We start from the raw sequence: 21673 nt of genomic DNA, 5'->3' as shown, positions 1-21673 counted from the left end.
TAATCAACAGGAGTGATTTTATTAAGTATAAAAAGTAGGATTTAAGTGGTTTCAAGTAGTAACAGACAGAACAAAGTAAGTCACCAAGCAACATAAAGCTAAAACCACGCAAGTCTAAGTCTAATACATTAAGAAACTGATTACAGGTAAAATCTCACCCTCAGAGATGTTCCAATAAGCTTCTTTCACAGACTAGATTCCTTCCTAGTCTGGGCCCAATCCTTTCCCCTGGTACAGTCCTTGTTAGTTCCAGCAGACATCTAAGGTGGAAAGCAGGGGTATTCTCATGACTGGCAGCCCCCTTTGTTCTGTTCTACTCCCTTTTATAGCTTTGGCACAAGGCGGGAATCTTTTGTCTCTCTCGGCCCCCACCCCCCTTTCTAAATGGAAAAGTACCAGATTTAAGATGGATTCCAGTATCATGTGACATGGTCACATGTCCTGTGAGACCTCATTCTTCATTACCCACAGGCTGGCCCACATGTACACAGGAAGGCTTGCAGGTAAATAAACATATTCACAGCCAATTGTCCTAGTCAATGGGAGCCATCAAGATTCTACCATTAATGGCCCACACTTTCCATAATTACAATACAACCTTAAGGTTATACTTCCTATTTCTAGCTTCAGATACAAGAATGATACATACATACAAATAGGAGGAATATATTCAGTAGGTTATAACCTTTGTTATGATATCTTACAAGAGACCTTTTGCGTAAAGCGTATTCCAGTTACATTATATTCACATTCATAAGCAAATTTTCATAAAACATATGGAGTGCAACGTCCCAGTGCATTCTTATAAGGACTTATTAGATCTGCTTGTCTATGGTTTGAGCTGCTGTAATTGCCTCAGTTACAGACCAATGGTAGCCACCTTGATACTGCTTGTGTATGGCTGGATGGCTGTCTAGTGCTTACCTGGCGCTCTACATGGAGGATTTTTGTACAACGTTTACCCTTCCCAAATGCATACATCTTCTGAGATGGTTTAGAGTTATTGACCTTTGAATGAGAAAGATCATAATGAATTATGTAAATCTTCTAATATTAAATACCGTGTTTCTGTTTGAAACAAAATGTTTGAATGGATTTTAGACATAATGTTGCATTATACCATTCTTATGTCTCTTATTTCTTCTCTTCATTTCCAGGTCTGGCAGTTTCTCTTCAACTGTTTCATGGAGACATTGAACAAATTAGGAGAGATTACACATCCATGTTTACTCATGGGGTATCAATAACAAGAAAGCTGGGTTTTTCCAATATTATCATGCCTGGTAGGTTAAAAAGAAAAATAAGAAAGAAATAAAAAAAATTGAAATCATTTAATTTTGGATTCCTTTCCAAAGAAATTCTGTACTTCAACAATTCTCAGATGTCAGCCCACTAGGACTTTAAAAAGAGGTCTGTTGGCATTAATGAAATTCAAGTTTAAAAAATGGTCTTTTTTTCCATGCCTTGGAAGTCACTTCTGCCTATGCCTAGTAATTTGTTGATTTGGTAAAATTTAATCCTAACTTTGTACAAGTGCAAATGATTAAATAGGATGAAATGCAGTGGACTATCAGGCTCTAAGTAAAGTACGATGTGATCAGTGGAGTTTTTAGGGGCTGTTGTTAAAAGCTGCCATTCAAAATAAAGGCTCATGTAACTTGGCTGACACTTCCCGTATGACACTTTGACCAGTCTCTTGTGTGTATAGTTGGTGAAAAAGAAGGGGCAGATAAGTCGCTGCACAGATGCAGATGGTATGTGGTACTCAGAGGTTTTATTAAAATTAAATGGTATTTTTAACAGCATGTGATTAAACAGGTGTTAAGAAAGGCTGGATAAAGGATTAATATGAATGTGGAGGTGTGAACATAGTAAAATAACTGATGGTGATGTTGATCACAATTTTCTCTGGTTTAGCCTAATGATCGGTTGTTTGTACAAAATAAATACAATTTTTTTAAAGTTTTTTTTTTAAATTCCATTTTAAAAATAGAATTTATATAGTCAATATCTCTTTGAAAGAAAACCATACTTAAAACCATAATGACCTGAAACATTATTACTTGGATATTGTTACTGACAAAAACCTTGAAATGTGCTAGTGGTATAAATCGTCCTCATGACTCACTGTGGATTGTTAATAGGGACTCCTTTGCCTGTTATAAAGCTGTATCCTTGCACTCTTCAACAGTTAAACTAGAGGCAAATCAAGGTCCCAATTCAAGAAAGAACATGCTTAAATCCATTCCAAATCAGGAATGCACTTCAATATGATTTAAATTGGAATTTAAGTCAATAGGATTTAAGCACATGCTTCCTGAATTAGTGTCTAAAATCTGGCAGTTGATAAACCATTCTTATGCTTTTACTACCTGTTAAAATATCTGGTATTCAGCATCCGTATTTCAGATTACTTAAATTCAGCATTTGGATGTACAGAATCTGTAGGTTAATAAAAAAATCTTATGATTGTTGTGTAAATATTTGGGAAGTTTCATTGCGATATTTAGCAAAACATACCAAATGACTAGACAACACAATGTAAATATCAATTTTACATGTATGTTAATAGAAGAGTCAAATTTAAATATTATGGACTGCTATGTAATTGTATTTACTTGGTGTGTTGGTGTGGGGTGTTCCATAATTTAAAATAAATAACATATTTTAAAAATTATATAAATGACAACAGTGGGTGTAGTTTTACTGAGGACAAGATAATTCCCAGTAAGGGAAGTATCTGCAGCTTATTGCTCATGTATGAGTTAATGAGTTGTCACATTGTCTATGACTGTTGTAAATAATTCCTTACTCATTAGATTTTCTCCTTTATCTTCCTGGTGAGGGACAAAGTGATGAACTAACATATTATGAAAAACATGTTATAATACAGCAGTATTGTAGCCAGCTGCTGGAGAAATTTCACAGCTAAGTATTGTGTGGATTCATTTGAAAGTTGTCTATGTATACATAGATAAATAGATTTCAGTGTGCTCAATAATTGTCTGCATACTTCTGTTTTGGAATCACATAGATTTTGTGAGTCTTTACTGGTGTAAATGAGATTTTTATCATACTCAGATAATTACTATACTCTAGTCAGGACAAGTTCCACATTGCTAGGCAGAACAGTACACTGTAGAGAGTGAAATGCATGTAGAAGATTGGTCACTGCGAACGCTGTGGATTTTTTAAAATATAAAGCTCTTCTTTCATTTTTGTTTTCTCTTTCAGCTTATTTTCTTCAGAAATGCTTCTGAGGTTGTGATCAATTGAAATATTAGGGAACATATATACTCATTTCATATTGGAAACATCCATTCATTTTATTGTTTCCTTTCTTTTTGTTGCAATTTAGTATTTTGTTAAGCTCAATTAACTCAAGTCAGTGCTCATAATCAAATCATAGTTGAATTATTAAATAATAGGCTTGGTGTACAGTGTAGCTCAGAGTCTGTGGCACAAATTGCAGTGTCTGCATTGAAAATGCCAAATCTGAAAACACTTTCCCTTACTGGTGCCTTTTGAACTATAATTGCCCTTCATTTTCTATCTTCATTATTCCTTTTCTCTTTGGGGGTTTTACCACTGAAAGCAATTATGCATGTTTTTTTATAAAACAGTGCCTTTTTATGACACTGAAGTCTGACGGGATGAGGCCCCAGAATGCTCTTTCCAGGGCACATGTAATACCATTTTAAACCCCACATCTTTTAGGAAATGGGGAGCTAGATTCTGATGGACAGGAAAAGCCACTTATATCTCAGCCTCATTCAAGTCACGTGCGGCTCACTAGACTATAGCCGGCGAGGAGAAGGAAGTTCTGTGGACGGTATTCTCCATGAAGTCTAACTGCAAATGTATTTTCTAAGTGTAAGTGCGATATTGGGGTAGATTCTGTAAAACTACAGCTACACACACTTTCCGGCGCCTCAGTTTTAACAGTTTGCTGAAGCACAGGCCAGAGTTCTCTTTCCAGGACTGCTCAGAAAGCATTATACAGAGTTAAACTCAGTGTAGTTGTATTTAAACCCTGAATTTAGGTTTTAGCAGCTCCAACTCACCTTCAAAGACAGAGTACCACAGTTGTTTAGGATATAAATATTTACATTGAATATTAACAAGCCAGACATTTTGAACGGTACTTGAAACGACCTTTAAATAACTGTTTGTTCTAATGAAAGATATTGGGTTGTAATAGTACCAGTGTACTCTTCTATACAGGTTTTATAAACTTTGGCTGTTTGTACAGCACACATTACTGGAATAGAAGTCCGATTTGTAGCATCTGAATCACAAAGTGCAGCTTTTGTGTAATGTGTTTATACTCATTTATTCTACCACACACATTCATATGCATTCTTTCCCTCTGATTTTCAGAGGTGGTTCTAAGAGTAGAGAAGTTTAACCTTCAGTGTGTGTCACCAGGACTCTTCACAGCTGGAATGACCACAAAAGTGTGTCTTGGTCTATATCCAAATCCCTCTGTGGGGTCAAGAGAGAGAAAAGTCTGATTTGTGGATGCTTCTTGTGAGCAGTGTTCAGCTTCCCTTTGTTAATGGTTGGCTTGTTACTCAGTCTGTGTGATCATAAGGAAATCTTCTTACTGCCATAATATTAGAGGTCTGAGACATCTGCACATAAAATAATGTATCCCTTGGATTTATATAGGGTGCTACCTTTCCCCATACACTCAATTAACTCAAAGAAGGGATTTGAAAGCTCTCACCTCCTTGACCTCTTCCCTTGTTTTTCCCATGAATTAAGACAGAATCACATTTGAAAGCAACTGTCTAATAACTAAATCTGACTTCCACAGGCTATGAACTTCTAGGGATGACAAAAGCTCTCCTTCTGGTACCCTCTCTAAGTCCATAAAACACTGCAGTGGACCATGCATTGTTTTAGTGATTGATCTCTTGGCTCACTTGGCAATAACAGGAATCTCACAGACCATCTCTTGACCCACATATTCAGGATGGACACTATCTTCAGTCTAGGAATAGACATAGGGGATATCGCTAAAGTTCCACTCTCAAGATCTGACCACCGCCTCTTCCAGGTGAAGATCAGAAGCTTCCTTTCTTCCTTCCCATCAGCTGGTTCACACATAAAAACTTGAATTCTCTAGGTTTTCAACTCACCTGAGGAGAGCAGACCTCCCAGCTACAAGACCAAAACAAGACCAAGACAAGTTGGTACAACAGTGTAATCAATTGATGTGCCCTACCATCAATGCCTTGGTCACAAGCTATCTGTTCTTCCTCTCTCCACCCTGAGACTCAGCAGATAGAATGCACAGACAGAAAGATGAAATGTCTGTGCCACAAAATGAATCTGAATCGCTCACTAAGAGTACTAAAACTTCGTACTGGCCTATACCACAGCAGCAAAGGGGGGAAACGAAAAGAGTCATCTACAGGAGCTGTCATCAACACAGCACCATACTGGCCGATAGCTATTTTGCACAGTGATCCAGCTGATCAATTCAGACTGCGTAGTCAAGATATCGGTGCCAAGCATCACCTGCTATGAATCTCTTTCCTCAGACTTTGCTGAAGAAATTTACCGGATACAATGAGAACTAACCAAGAAATAAAGGTGAATTCCTGACCAGACTGCACTACCCACCCCCACACTTGCCAAAACCCAAGAAGCCCTGAGAAATATTAGAGCGATCTCCTGTGAAGCAGATGCGTGCTCTTCCCTGTTGGTAAAACCATCAAATAACAGCTATTCCCGCTATTAATGGAAATTTCAAATGCCAGAGAAGTAATAAAAAACCAAGGGTCTACTGTGATATCCTGCTTGGGGTAGCCAGAATTCTGAGTCCCTGTGTTAACCCTCTTAGCCTCAGCAAATGAGTTTTGTTGCTGCTAAGCTATGTGTCAGCTCCCTGACACACCAGCTTGTCTGCCTTGCAAGCAAACTCTTCAGGACTCTGTCAGTCCAAACACTGCCTGGCAGGTAACAACCAGTGAGCCCAAGTTTCTCTGCAGTGTCCAGTCCCTCTCACTGAACACTCTCAGAAGTTAAGTTCACTGCCTCTGAAGAGAGAGAACACACATCAGTCTGTTTGGCTAACTGAGGAGTAACCTTCCAGTTTAATAAACAACACTGAGATGGTTTTGTAATAAGCCAAGAATGAGTTTATTAATAAAAAATAGAGATTAAGTGATACTAAGTACGAACAGAAGACAGGAATGGTTACAAACCAAACAAAACACACTTTCTGGTGACTAAAACTTAATTTCAGCAAATTACAATCTTTGTCCAAGTTCGTCACTTACATTCATTCTCCAGCAACTTTTGCATTCCCTTCGTGTCTCCAATGCCTCAGCACCCAACATGTGACTGATCGTTTGAGCGGAGCCACCTGTCACCGAGATGTGGATCCTCACGGCCAGAGAGATCCTCCCAACGACCGGCCCGTTCCAGCTCCCAGTCCCAGTCTAGATTCCGGTACCAGTCGAGCATCATGAGGTGTAGATCGCCTGATTACCAAGGGCAATCCGCTGAATGTCACCAGTTCCCAAGGTCCCACATGAGGGACTTCTCTCGATCGGACAGGTCTATGTCTAGGCGAAGCAGCCGGCACCACACAGAGAAGGGCCACCGGTCCGCCCGATCATGGTCGCCTAATAGCGACCACTCTGCTTCCATCTCCAGCACTGAGCAGAGTCCTTGACATTGGGACAAGCCTCGCCACAGGCAGTACCATCTACATCATTGGCACCGCAACCGACCCTGTGGCCCCAAGGCCAGTGGCCAGCAGCCTGGAATCCCTGGAACCCTTGTTGGTTTACCCAGCCTTTGTGGGCCATCTGGTTGGTGTTGGGGGCCTCGGATTGGCCATCAGCCTCAGCATCCCGCCCTCCCCCGGAGGTGGAAGTCCCAGAAGGGAAGACCCCCGCCCCAGGACCATGAGGACCCAAGCGAACAGCCAGCGAGACCACCAGGGGACGTGACAGATCCTACGGTACCAGCTTCTTCATCATCATCATCGTCGGATGAAGCTATTACGGGTCTCCCTCACCCAGTTCCACAAGATGATACTAAGGCTCATCAGGAACTATTGAAGAGGGTCACATCCAACCTGGGGCTTCACGCAGAGGAGCTAGAGGAGCCAGCGGACTTCCTGTTCGATGTCCTTTGGTTCACAGCACCTGCTAGGGTGGCTTTGCCCCTATATGAAGGGGTATAGAAAATTACTAATGACCTATGGCAAATCCCCTTCTCCCTGCCCTCCCCCCCCCCAGTTTCAAAAAGGGTCTTCCCTGGCCCCTGCCCAACTGACTAGACTTGTTGTCTCAGGACCATGGATGTGTCCTACATCCCAATCTCGCCCCCCTCCACCTCTCAGTGTGGATGCTGCAAGGCTGAACCCGGAGGAGCAGACCCGCTCTCATGAGGTCCAGCAGGTCCTCTTGGGAAGTAAGAAGCCTTCCACTAGAACGACTTACCTGGCCAAGTGGACAAGGTTTTCCTGCTGGGCATCAGAGTGCGGTATCTGTACAGTCTATCCTATACTACCTGTTCCATCTAAATCACCAGGATCTAGCACGCTCTCCAATCAGAGTGCATCTCGCGATCATCTCTGCCTTCCACCTGCCGATCCAAGATCAGACAGTGTTCTCTCATGACATGGTCAGATACTTGAGAGGCCTCAAGAGGCTCTTCCTGCCGGTCCAGGCTCCTATCCCACTGTGGGACCTTTACTTGGTTCTTTCTAGGCTCATGTGCCTGCCCTTTGAGCCGTTGGGCCTTTGCTCCCTTTCCCGCCTGTCATGGAAGGTCACCTTCCTTGTAGCAGTAAAGTAGGTAAGACGAGTCTCAGAGATTAAAGCCTTGACATCAGAGCCACTGTATACAGTGTTCTACAAGGACAATGTTCAGCTGTGACCACATTGGGCCTTTCTGCCAAAAGTGGTGTTTTCCTTCCATCTTAACCAGGACAGCTTCCTCCCAGAGTTTTGTTCCAAGCCGCACACCACTAGTGACGAAAGGAGGCTGTGTGCCTTGGATGTCAGATGTGTCCCGGCATTTTACCTGGAGTGTACCAAGCCTTTCCGCAAGTTGACCCAGCTCTTCATCACAACAGCGGACAGAATGAAGGGCCATCTGGTGTTCTCACAGAGGATTTCCAACTGGATCATCTCCTGCATCCAGACCTGTTACGAACTGGCACAGGTCCCATCACTGCTGATGGTCAGGGCCCACTTGACCAGAGCTCAAGCATTCTCAGTGGCCTTCCTGGCATACATTTCCATCCAGGACATTTGCAGAGCCACAACGTGATCTTTGGTTCACACATTCACAGCGCGTTACTCAGCGGGCCAGAGACAATGCTGGGTTCAGCAGAACTGTGTTACAAGCTACACGTCCATGAACTCCTACCCACCTCCAAGGGTACTGCTTGGGAATCGCATTTGAAGAAGAAAAGACAGTTACCTTTTCCATAACTGGTGTTCTTCGAGATGTGTTGCTCATGTCCATTCCATTGTCCACCCTCCTTCCCCAGTGTCGGAGTCTCTGGCAAGAAGGAACCGAGGCTGGGGGGTGCGGTGGCACCCTTTGTGCCGCGGCATGTACGAGCCACTCCGGGGAGCGCCAAAGCCGGTTCTCTGTGGATACTACTGAGGGAAAGGTAACTGTCTTTTTCCTTGCCCAATCATTCTCACTGCCCTTTTCTGAACTTCCTCTAATTCTGCAAAATCCTTCCTGAGATGGACTGACCAGTACTGCACACAGCACTGGAGATGCAGCATTGATTTATATAACAACATTATATTTTCTCTAATAATCTCCATCCCATTCCTTATGCATCTTAAAATCTTGTTTGCTTTTTTGACAACAGCTGCAGATTGAGCTGAAGTCTTCGTTGAGCTGGGTAAACTGAAACTTGGCTCCCTTTCCTACAGTTAATATAGAACCCTGTGAGGGTTCTGTGTAACTTAATTTTTTCCCCAGTAGCGTGCATAACTTCACATTGTGAACATTGAACTTCACTTGGCATCGCATTGTCCATTCACTTATCTCTTAGGTCTCTCTTAAGTTCCTGACAGTCCACTTTTCAAGAAGCTTATTGACTCCATAACTACCAATGCCACTTCTGGATTTTTTTCTAGGTGCTTCCTCGTCTAGTCTTTGCTCTGCTTATGTGTAGGAACACATGTTCCAATCAATCCATTCCTCTGCTCGCACCTTGCTCCCCCTTTCTCTGGAATTAAAAGAAAAATGCTGTATGTAGAGGCTTGTGGGTTGTGTAGTTTTATGAAAATAACCTCATAGCCTATGATGGATGAAGCTGTAAGGACGTTCTTTATAAGTTATTTTCAATAATTTATGACTTTGAGGAGGAAAAGTGCATGTTTAGCATGCAAGAGCTCAGGTGAATTTAAAAGTAATGCTAATGAGAGCTGTGGAGTAAATTCCCTGATGATTATGTTGAGCATTTACCTCTGCATCTGCTTGTATATTATTTACTTAATAAAGAACCATTACTTTTATTAAATAAATGTGCATGCAGTGAGAAACAACATACATTTGTGTATTCTTCCATGAAGAAATAGTCTGAATTTTTCACCTTCCAGATGAATCAGACCTCCCTACTTTTTCTACATGTTTGTTTCTTTTCCTAGTTGTCAAGACTACAAAAGTTTTGGTTTTTTTTTTAATCTTTGCTAGTAACCTTGTCTTTTTGCATTAGGTACTCAGAAATGAGTTTAAAAGAATATTGTCCAGTAAAACAAACCTGAAATTCCAGCGTCCATAAAACTATTATGATCTGTGGGGAATATATCTTCTGCATTCAAAACCCTGCTCTAATTCCTTTTTAAAATCTTCAGTTCTGCCAGACAAGCTACCATTTATGCAAGTCTTGGGAAGTGGGGGACAGGAGGAGATATACATGAGCATGTCTCAGGATGGATGAGTAAAATGAGCTTTTAATCTCTCTCTCTCTAACACACACACACACACACACACACACACACACACACACACACACACACACACTTTTCTTCTCCTCCTGCTGTGTTGATTTGCTTGGTGCGTTGGGAAACGGGGTAGTGAGAGTAATGGTCTGAGAAAGGGGTTAGAAGAGTGGAGTGCTCAGAGAACTTGTTAATTGCAGCTTTGCTCCTATTATAGCTTGTGGGTCTGGAGAGAGAGGCTACAGAGTGAAATTAAACAGTATGTCAGAGATCTGGTTGCTTTCACTTTGCTGCTTCTGCAGTTGGAGTGGAGGAGCAGCCTGTGTGTGGTAAGCAAATTCATTTAGCCAGATGCCCCTGACCTCAAGTGCAACCAGGATTTCAGCAAGGCACTGCCAGATGTGTTTCCCTAAAAGACCCAGAGGGAAGAGCACTTCATTAAAGAGACTACAGGCAGAAATAATCTGGCAATCTACTTCTGCAGGAGCTAGCACAGGCAAAATAACAGAATTTAAAGCTAGAACTGAATTTTGTAAATCATCATGCAAAAAACTTTAATTCTATCAAAATCCTGTTGCAAATGAAATTTTGAGGACTCAAAAGCTATTTCAGAATCAATTTATGAAAACTGTTGTTTGAAATCTGGTGAAAAATGCTTCACCAATTTTGACCTGTCCTGGTAAATATGTGTCTAATTTAATTAGTACTGTTGTGGCCTGTGTTTTATTAAGATTATTTTTATTTATTATTGCTTTGTAAATCTTTTACCCCACTTTTGCTTGAAATAATTTGTTTTAAGTCTACTAGTTAAAATGATGAATGAGACAAAATTACAAAACTATTGAGTCAGGAGTTCTTTCTTGAATAGTCCATTCACAATGTGCTGGCTAGACTAGATGTAAACTACCGGGTTACTCCAGGAGCACACACATTTGAAATACTGGTACATAGTCAATGCTCCTATCTTTAGATACAAAGGTGATATATGCATACAAATAGGATAATCATATTTGATAGATGGTAACTTTTCCATTGATACCTTAAATGAAATACTCCAGGATAGTGGGGGACAGCTGGTCTCTAGCTGTCTGGCTTTCTTGTCAATTTCATCGCTCCTGCCGTGAAATTGACAAGACAGCCAATAGCCAATGTAAGTAACACAGTGTCTACACAGACAGAGTGTCACCCTCACTAAACCCCAACTCAACCCCTACGCCTCTTGTGGAGATGGAATTATGTTGGTGTAGTAAGGCACTTAAACCGGAGAGAGCAAGGCTGTAGTGTAGATACTAACCTAATTAAGGTTTCAGAGTAGCAGCTGTGTTAGTCTGTATTCACAAAAAGAAATGGAGTACTTGTGGCACCTTAGAGACTAACAAATTTATTTGAGCATAAGCTTTCGTGAGCTACAGCTCACTTCATCGGATGCATTCAGTAGAAAATACACTGGGGAGATTTATATACATAGAGAACATGAAACAATGGGTGTTACCATACACACTGTAACGAGGGTGATCAGGTAAAGTGAGCTATTACCAGCGGGAGAGCAGGGGGAAACATTTTGTAGTGATAATCAAGGTGGGCCATTTCCGGCAGTTGACAAGAACGTCTGAGGAACAGTGGGGGGTTGGGGGCGGAATAAACAAGGGGAAATAGTTTTACTTTGTGTAATGACCCATCCACTCCCAGTCTCTATTCAAGCCTAAGTTAATTGTATCCAGTTTGCAAATTAATTCCAATTCAGCAGTCTCTCGTTGGAATCTGTTTTAGAAGTTTTTTTGTTGAAGAATTGCCACTTTTAGGTCTGTAATCGAGTGACCAAAGAGATTGAAGTGTTCTCCGATTGGTTTTTTGAATGTTCTATTTCTTGACTTCTGATTTGTGCCCATTTATTGTTTTACGTAGAGACTGTCCAGTTTGACCAACGTACATGGCAAAGGGGCATTGCTGGCCACATGATGGCATATATCACATTGGTAGATGTGCAGGTGAAAGAGCCTCTGATAGCGTGGCTGATGTGATTAGGCCCTATGATGGTGTCCCCTGAATAGATATGTGGACACAGCTGGCAACGGGCTTTGTTGCAAGGATAGGTTCCTGGGTTAGTGGTTCTGTTGTGTGGTGTATGGTTGCTGGTGAGTATTTGCTTCAGCTTGGGGGGCTGTCTGTAAGCAGGGACTGGCCTGTCTCCCAAGATCTGTGAGAGTGGTGGGTCGTCCTTCAGGATAAGTTGTAGATCCTTGATGATGCGTTGGAGAGCTTTTAGTTGGGGGCGGAAGGTGATGGCTAGTGGCGTTCTGTTATTTTCTTTGTTGGGCCTGTCCTGTAGTAGGTGACTTCTGGGTACTTTTCTGGCTGTGTCAATCTGTTTCTTCACCTCAGCAGGTGGGTATTGTAGTTGCAAGAATGCTTGATAGAGATCTTATAGGTGTTTGTCTCTGTCTGAGGGGTTGGAGCAAATGCGGTTGTATCGTAGAGCTTGGCTGTAGGCAATGGATCGTGTGGTGTGGTCTGGATGAAAGCTGGAGGCATGTAGGTAAGTATAGTGGTCAGTAGGTTTCCAGTATAGGGTGGTGTTTATGTGACCATCACTTATTAGCACCATAGTGTCCAGGAAGCGGATCTCTTGTGTGGACTGGTCTAGGCTGAGGTTGATGGTGGGATGGAAATTGTTGAAATCATGGTGGAATTCCTCAAGGGCTCCTTTTCCATGGGTCCACATGATGAAGATGTCATCAGTGTAGCGCAAGTAGAGTAGGGGCATTAGGGGACGAGAGCTGAGGAAGCGTTGTTCTTAGTCAGCCATAAAAATGTTGGCATACCGTGGGGCCATGTGGGTACCCATTGCAGTGCCGCTAATTTGTTCTTGTGCTTACCGAAAGAAACTACAGCATTTGCTCAAGAAACTCCCTGAAAAAGCACAAGATCAAATCCGCACAGACACACCCCTGGAACCCCGACCTGGGGTATTCTATCTGCTACCTCAGCTCTCGTCCCCTAATGCCCCTACTCTACTTGCGCTACATTGATGACATCTTCATCATCTGGACCCATGCAAAAGAAGCCCTTGAGGAATTCCACCATGATTTCAACAATTTCCATCCCTCCATCAACCTCAGCCTGGACCATATGGAGCATCAGGCATTGCCACTGCCTCTGCTGTGCTGCACTGTACTGTACAAGTTCTGACTTAATTCTCCAGTTGTTTCAATTCAGTGCCTTTCACATACAATAAAATTTATTTTAAAAAGCAAATGGCCATACAGTATGTGCAGCAAATACTCAGGATGCATGAGAAAGTTAAGGCTGAATCATAGACAGTATTATTGCAGTTTCCCCACCTTCTGTTAATTTAATATGGCCATACCATAACTTCTGTATTTTCAAAGATTTGCATGGAGATGTAACCCCACAACTCCCATTGGAAGTCCATGTGAGAATGTTCAGATCTGTAAGTTCTTCTTCGCGTGCTTGCTTATGGCGATTCCATTCTAGTTCTAGGTGAGTGCGCGCCCATGTGCACAGTCATCTGATATTTTTACCTTAGCGGTATCCATAGGCTGGGCTGTAACGCCCCCTTGAGTACTGCGCTCATGTGTTGGTACATTCGGCGCTGCCGATCCTACACCATCTCAGTTCCTTCTTACCGCCTGTAACAGTTAGTCGGTGTGCTTTGTTTTGCATCACAAGAGCATTAGCGGTTCTTACAGTCCATTGTTCTGTCTGGGGCTGTTAATAAACAAGAAAAAAAAATGGACCTTAATTCTATTAAAATGCATATAGTTCATTGAAGCGGTCCTCAACTCTACTCAGATAGAGCCTTCCTCCCGAGGTTTGGTTCCAAGCCATGACAGACCTGATCTTGTGCATGCAAGCCCACCCTCTCAGCACCGCTCACATTGCCTGCGATTGTTAGGCCACATGGCAGCCTGCATTTGCATGGTCTGGCATGCACGGCTCCACCTCAGGCCCCTGCAGATGTGGCTGGCGTCAGTCTATATCCCCAACAGACACAGTGTGAACCGTATGGTTAGGGTCCCGGACACGTACTGCCATCACTCAAATGGTGGTGGAATCCTGCATCGATGTTGGAGGGGATTCCCTTCGCAGCTCTGTCCCCGTTGGTGACCCTTTCATCTTCGAGGTCTGCTTGGCTGCTATTTTGGTCTTCCATCCTCCGCTCGAAGGTAGGTTGGTTTTCATCCAGGACATGACTGCCAGGTTCCACAACGGACTCAAGCACCTCTAGACGCACGTTAGGGACCCCGTTCAACTATGGGACCTGAATCTTGTTCTGTCATGGCTCACGGGACCCCACTTTGAGCCTCTGGCTTCCTGCTTTCTCCTTCTCCTTTCCTGGAAGGTTGCATTCCTAGTTGCAATATCATCTGCCCGCCAAGTCTCTGAGATTAGGGTGCTTGCTTCGGAACCGCCCTATATGGCCTTCCATCTGGCTTTCCTGCCCACGGTGGTCTCGCAGTTTCATACGGGCCAGGACATTTACTTGCCTGTCTTTTTTCCAATGCCGCATTAGTCGCAGGAGGAGCATCGATTGCATTCCCTATACGTCAGGAAGGCACTAGTCTTCTACATTGAATAGACCAAGCCATTCTGCAAGTCGACGCAATTGTTTGTCGCGGTGGCCAACAGGATGAATGGTCGTCTGGTGTCTGCTCAAAGAATTTCTTCTTGGATCACTGCCTGCATTCGCTGCTGCTATGATCAGCAAAGGTGCCCCCTTCGGCGATTGTAACCTCCCATTCAACCAGAGCGCAAGCCTTTTCGGCAGCTTTCCTACCCAGCTGCTTATACAGGACATCTATAGGGCAGCCACCTGGTCATCCATCCACACATTTACGTCCCTTTATGCACTTACCCAGCAGGCCCGGGAGAATGCTGGCTTTGGTAGAGCAGTACTGCAAGTCGCTAGACTGTGAACTCCGAGCCCACCTCCAAAGATACTGCTTGTGAGTCACTTGGAATGGAATTGACATGAGCAAGCACTCGAAGAAGAAAAAACACTTACAAAAAAGTAGGTAACTGTTGTTCTTCAAGATGTTTTGCTCATGTCCATTCCATTACCCGCCCTCTTCTCTGTTAAAGTTGTGGGCAAGAAGGAACTGAGAGGGCGTATGGTCAGCAGCACCTAATATGCACATGAGCATGGCACTCAAGGGGGCGCTATAGCTGACCCTATGGATATCACTAAAGTAAAAATCTCCGACTGCGCATGTGGGTTTGCACACAGCTAGAAATAGAATGGAATGGGCATGAGTAACACATCTTGAAGAACAACAGTTACAGAAAGGTAGATAACTATTTTTTTAGTGTTTAGGTTTTGTTTTGGTTTTAAAAATATATTTAGCTATTTCTTCACACAACTTACAATCAACCTGTGGAATTCTTTGACAGAAGATGTTGTGAAGGCCAAGACTGCAGCAGGGTTCAAAGAAGAACTAGATAAATTAATGGAGGATAGGTCCATCAATGGCGTCTGTTTGCCAGAAGCTGGGAATGGGCAACAGGGGATGGATCACTTGACGATTACCTGTTCTGCTCATTTCATATGAAGCACCTGGCATTGGCCACTGTCAGAAGAGAGGACACTGGGCTAGATGAACCTTTGCTCCCAGCCAGTATGGCCGGTCTTATGTAGAAGAAAAGGGAAAAATATACTGTTACCTTTTGGCCAAGTGGTGCCAGATTTTCAGGGCCATTCAGGCCAGTCACCTGATTGGTGACGGAGAGTCAGGGTTCTTTCTTTGCATAATCTGTTTGTTTTCTGAAACAGGAATGGTAACAAACAGCCAACTCCCTTTAGCAGAAACCTCAAGCCTTGCACCGAGGCCATGTCCAAGAAACGATCATGTTGCCTCTCTCTTTTCCAAGGACTGACAGACCCACAAGCCAAAACTGTCTACCAGTTTCTTTTGACTCTCATCTCATGATTCCACATCCACACAGAGAAGCAGCTCTTAGCCCTGCTATAGCTGTGTGGCTGGTTATCAGACCCTGGTCATTATTAGCTTCATTAGTGACTTTGTTGGTATATACCCTCCCCTTTCTACAGAGTTCCTCCTACATCAAGAGCTCTTAATGGTGGGCCATTATAATACCAGCTGTGATCCACTGGAGTTTGTGATAACTGGCAAATGTTATCTATACACACACAATCTTTGAGGAGATGCACAAATCACATCTGTGTTTATATTTTTTATACCCAATATGTATATAATAGGTAGAGCTGGTAGTGCCATCTATACTTAAAGTTGCCTGGCACTACCCATTAGAAGATCCTGATTTCAGTTGCTTATAATTTTGTGAAAATTTAACTTCTTGGGCTTAAATTTACCATGCTAGGTGTCTGCCTCAGGCTGCCTTTTAAAGTCAAATAAAATAAAATAAAATAAATGCTTCACCCAAGGAATTAAAATATGAGATGGGGGAAGATACATTGTTTGCCCATATTAAAAACAAACAAAACCCATATGCTCATAAACTTATTAATTTGGCAGCTAAATTTTTTGAAGATTCCATTTGTATTGATCATGCTTCATCTCTGCAACTATTGCTCCTGATTTCAGCTGCCTCCCTTATTACACAGCCCTGATTTGTCCCCAGAGGACCATCTGCTCTGTGCACTGAATGAGGCACTGAATGAGGTCCTGTTGCATGGTATCATAATTAAAACTGTCGGATAACGCATATGTGCAAGGGTGCCAAATTAAGATTGCACACATTACCTTAATTCTAACATTTACTAATTTAGGAGTGCTTTACTTTACAACTTTAACATTCTTTTAACCTATTTTTTTGTGTATAATACATAGACATATAGAAAATGCTAAAGATTTCTTGAGAGCTTGGCTTCAAGTACTGTAGCATCCCAGTACAGTTATGTCTACAGCATGTATATGTGTTTTGTTGAACTAACTGTATCATCTAATAGAAATAAATATTTAATAGAAATAAAATGGGCTATGATGCAATAACAGCATCAAAAGTGTTGCATTATAGTGCTTCATATTTGATATTGGCCTTGTGAATAGCAGCTTGTTGTTTTATCTGCCTGACATTGAGTGTATATTTGCTTTATATGGGTATTTAAGTATAGCATCCATTCTATATGATTCATCCTCCTGTGTGACTCAGTCATTTTCCCTTGGTTTTTACCCATCTTTTACTCTATAAAGCCACGTTGTTCCTCCCATAGCATGAGAGAGATGTATGCTCTTCATTGTTTTAATTACCATTGGATAATACTGAAAAAATTCCATGTTTTCTCCAGTAAGGCAACCCAGATGACTTGGTTTATCTGAGACGTCAAAAACAGGGAGAGTTTCCGGAGTGAATTTAGATCAGGAAGCATATTGTCTAAATTATACATCCCTCTGCCCCAGTAAAGTCTGCTGTGGCTCATTCAGCTGATAGCACGTTGATGTTATGAAGGGCACATCCTCCTCTTTTGTCCCTTCTTCCCTGCAATTAGAGCTCCGTGGGCAACAAAAAAAGAGTTGGTTTGGCATTTTGTTAAAAAACTGAAACTTGGACCATGGCATTGAAAGCTTTACAAAAGTTTGTAAAGCTTTTCAGCATGCCAGAATTGCTATCTTGTTTTGCATCAAACTTCTGCACAGTTTAAAAAAATAGAATCAGGAGGAATTCTGTGATTTCAACTGAGTTACAGATTCATTAGGACCTAACATTTCTGGAACTTGGTGATATGTGTTTTTAGGGAGACAACATACAAAATATGCACAACTCCTTATGAAGTGGAACTGCTGAATTTACAGCAGATGCACCTAGAATTCAAGTTTATCTTTGAAGGAGATATATCCATAGCTCCCACTTCCATGCCAAAATTATTGCTCTCGCAAATCATCTTTTTAATTAAAAAAAGATGAATTTTTAACTATTTCTCTGAATTTAAAGCTCTTCAAAGTGAGAGACTAGAACCAATACTTGAGTAAATGTGTCCCACACGAGGACCCCACATGCCACACATTTCTGTTAATTAGCATCTTGTGTTATTTCTAGAAAATTTTATTATAAACTTTTTTTAAAGTAGACAAAGTTTCTGTAAAATCCAGAAATAGCAAGATGTGATATTCCTGGTTTGCTTGCCACTTGAATAACATAATCTAGACCCCCATCTTCATCTTTGTTATGGCATAGTCCTGAAGGGCTAAAAGGAAATTGGTTGTGTAGCAAAAAAAAAAAAAGTCTGTACCTTTGTTCATCGGGCCATAGTTTGGATTATGTTTTGGTGGGATGATTTTATTAACAATCTCACATGTATCAGCTGACTTATGTAAAAACACTCATTCCTATCACAGTGCCAGCATTTCTGCTACTTGAAAATCGTTAGTCGCATGAAGTAGAATTATGCAAGGAAAAGTGACATAATATGATGCTATCCTGCAAAGTTTAAGTTGATTGAATCTTAAGATGAACTATTGTAATGATGTGTCATCATTGTCATTATTTACAAAATATTTATTTGAATATTTATGACTCTACAATAAAAAGAACACCTATGGGCGTCCTTGATGATTTTTTTAAAAGTACATACATATGGCTTTGTCTTATAGCCCCATCTGTGTATAGCAAGGTCATGAACAGATGTCATATAGGAATGTATAGGCTCCCACTGAAGACTTTGCATGACTCTTGGCCCTATTTTCGGTCAGCTTTTTGCATCTGCCTTTTTTGTATTTACAACCTTTATGCATAGTTGCTCTCCATTCAGGTTGTCCTTGGCTGTGTCTTTGAAGTTATCATAGAATCATAGAATATCAGGGTTGGAAGGGACCTCAGGAGGTCATCTAGTCCAACTCCCTGCTCAAAGCAGGACCAATCCCCAATTTTTGCCCCAGATCCCAAATGGCCCCCTCAAGGATTGAACTGGGTTTAGCAGGCCAATGCTCAAACCACTGAGCTATCCTGCCCCCCCCCCAATATCCATATTTATGCTACACAGTTGACATACAAGTTAATGGTATCTTTGAAGTATTTAGAATGATCACCCTTCCTGCTCTTTCTGAGTTGCAGCTCACCATAGAGGACTTTTTTGGGAGTCTGTCATCACCCATTATGATAACATGACCTGTCTGTGACACTCAGTCACACCCTGGAACCTCCATATTCACCACTGTCATGTAATGATATCTTTTGTACAAAGTATGCCTTGTGAGGTATCATTTTAAAAGTCTTGAGCCATTGGATTGTATGTACTATCCTTGTATGTGAAGTTAGGAAGTTTTGTTATGTGTGTATTACTGAAATATATTGTGAGGTTGGGAACACCCACAGCCAGCCTTTCAGGTACAACTATGGAGTAGCCAGATGCTCTAATGGCCAATTAAAAGGATTCCACTCTCTCAATGGCCATCCTAGAAGACTTCTCAGAGAGAACATGTAGTCAATGGGGCTGCCTGGTTCCCAAGTCAAAAGCTATAAAAGAGAGGGGAAGTGATATAATCACTTGGCCTCTCCCCGCCCCTCCGCAACTCAACACTTGGAAGAAACGTCTGGAGGACAAAGACCTTGAACTGGCTGAGGGTGGTCCTGGGCTGGAAGGCAGTTCCAGCCTGTGTATTAAAGATCTGTGACCTGTCTGGACCATCTGCCAGGGTGAGACACTGCTTGTTTCAAATCCTATTTCATTTGTAGAACTCAAACTGAGAATTTACTTTTATTTCTTAAGTAACCAACTTTTGATCTCTACGCTTGCTACTTATTATCACTTAAAACCTTTCTGTATCTATTTATTAACTATCTTTCTGTAGTTAATAAATCTGTTTTATATAAAACAGTGTGTTTTGGTTGAAGGATTTGGGAAATCTCAGCTCAGTTTACCAAGCCTAGTATGTGCCCTCTCCACATCGAGGGAGGGGCAGACTGGGTAATGAACTTACACTAGCCAGGCTTCTGACCAGTGTAAGACAGTACAGCTCTCGGGTGCAAAGCTGGGGAATTGGCTGGAGCCTCTCTGCTGATGATTCATGAGTGGCTGAGAGATCATTCATGTAACTCAGTTGTATGTCCCCCTGCCCGTGGATGTCTGAGTAAGTTCAGTGCCTGCCAGCGTTTATGGCTTGACACAGCATCACAGTGTGAGAGGGATACTCCAGGTTGGTGGGACAGAGGGCTCATTGGTCCCACAGTCCAGGGTGCACTATGGGGACCCCCTCATACTGTCCATTGAAGCTGAACTTCAGTAAATCACTGCCTCAGTGCTTATTGTTTAGCTTTTCCAAGGATGTGAAAGTTTGACACTTTGTCTTGCCAGCAAACCTTCAGCAAAGACAATGCATGTGAAATTTTTCAAGTTGCTTGATGTTTCTGTGGTAAACTCTCCCAAGTTTCACATCCATGTCACTGCTGCATTGTACAGCATCAATTTTGTTAAGACTGATGGTATGCCAGTTGAGTATCTCGTGCCAAGGTCTTCTGAAAGCCTGGCTTTCTGTTTGACATTTCTTGATCCACTTTAGATGGTACTGCCAAGCCATTTTATAGTTTTGTACCATCAGTGGAGATATTTGACTCAGTGGTCGTGGCTGAAGGGGCTGACTGGAAGAGTTCATTTTTTTCCCCCAGGCTGATGGGGAGTGCAAACTGTTTAGATATGGGAAATGGTTTTGCGAGACCATCATCTGAGAATACTTGATCAGTTATGTCTTTGTGGAATTGACAAAGGATATTAATAAATTTGGTGGGACAGTCAAATATCTCTAGAATTTTCCAGAGACCATTTGTGCTGACAGTGTTGAATGCTTTTTTTAGATTAATGAAGACAGCATACAGTTCCATGTTTTGCTGAATGCAATTTTCCTGAATCAGTCTCTCTCTCAAAAAAAATCGTACCCGTGGTGCTTGGACCCGATCTAAATTCACAATGGGTCTCTTATAGAAGTTTCTCTGATACTGTTTCAACAAGCCAATTGAGCAAAATACAAGCAAAGATCTTACCACCCTGCTGACTGAAGAAGAATGACACACTCTAGCTTTACAGAGCATGGTGTACGCGCTGATGAGTTTTGGCTGCTGAGTCTGATGGGACAGTCCCATAGGTAGGGCACACCCACACACTAGCAATGCTCTGAATCCAAGCAGCAGATTCTTTCCTCCTCTGATGCTGGTTATCACAAAGCATGATCCAGTCCTCCTCACAATGCCTTGCTCCGTCTACAAGCTGACTCCACCAACCAGAGCTGCGTTCTGCACTCCTTTCCCAGTCATCCACAGAGATTCCAAAGGATACTAAATCATCTTTGCAAGCATCCTGAAATCTGTGCAGCGGTCTGCCTCTCTTTCTAGACCCTTTGTGAACTTCAGAGTACAGCTGTACTCTGAAGTTCGCAATCTTCAGGATCCTGTAATCTGGCATTTGGTTGACATGTCCAAGCCACCTGAGTCTTTTCTTACTAATCAACATTCCCATGAATGACATACCAACACTTCTACATTTGTCACCCTGTCTTGCTATCTTATTTGAAGAATTTTTCACAAGCATCTGATATGAAAACTATTTAATCTTTTGGTATGTTTGGAATAAGTCGTCCATGTTTCTGAGCTACATAGAAGAGTGCATAAGATGCATGTCTCATAAATATGGATTTTCATATTAGTTGACAATTTGTTACTGTTCCAGATTCTGTCTTGGAAAAGACCAAAGTTCCTGACTGCTTTGCTGATTCTGCTAGTGAGCTCAGCATCCAGATCTACATTGCTGG

General features: G+C 42.0%; 1 protein-coding gene across 4 annotated transcripts in view; it reads left to right on the top strand.

The window, feature by feature from the left end:
* Positions 1 to 21673, top strand: part of DOCK4 (dedicator of cytokinesis 4) — a 410395-nt gene that overhangs the window by 239213 nt on the left and 149509 nt on the right. For all 4 annotated transcript variants that reach the window (XM_037888663.2, XM_037888655.2, XM_043549556.1 and 1 more), the window contains exon 13: positions 1158 to 1283. In XM_037888663.2, the coding sequence (XP_037744591.1) occupies positions 1158 to 1283 (126 nt within the window). The remainder of the gene's footprint in view (positions 1 to 1157; positions 1284 to 21673) is intronic.

This window comes from Chelonia mydas, chromosome 1 (assembly GCF_015237465.2).
Source record: "Chelonia mydas isolate rCheMyd1 chromosome 1, rCheMyd1.pri.v2, whole genome shotgun sequence".
Taxonomy (NCBI): Eukaryota; Metazoa; Chordata; order Testudines; family Cheloniidae; genus Chelonia; species Chelonia mydas.
The sequence above is the reverse complement of the archived record's forward strand: the minus strand, read 5'-3'. Positions and strand labels throughout refer to the sequence as shown.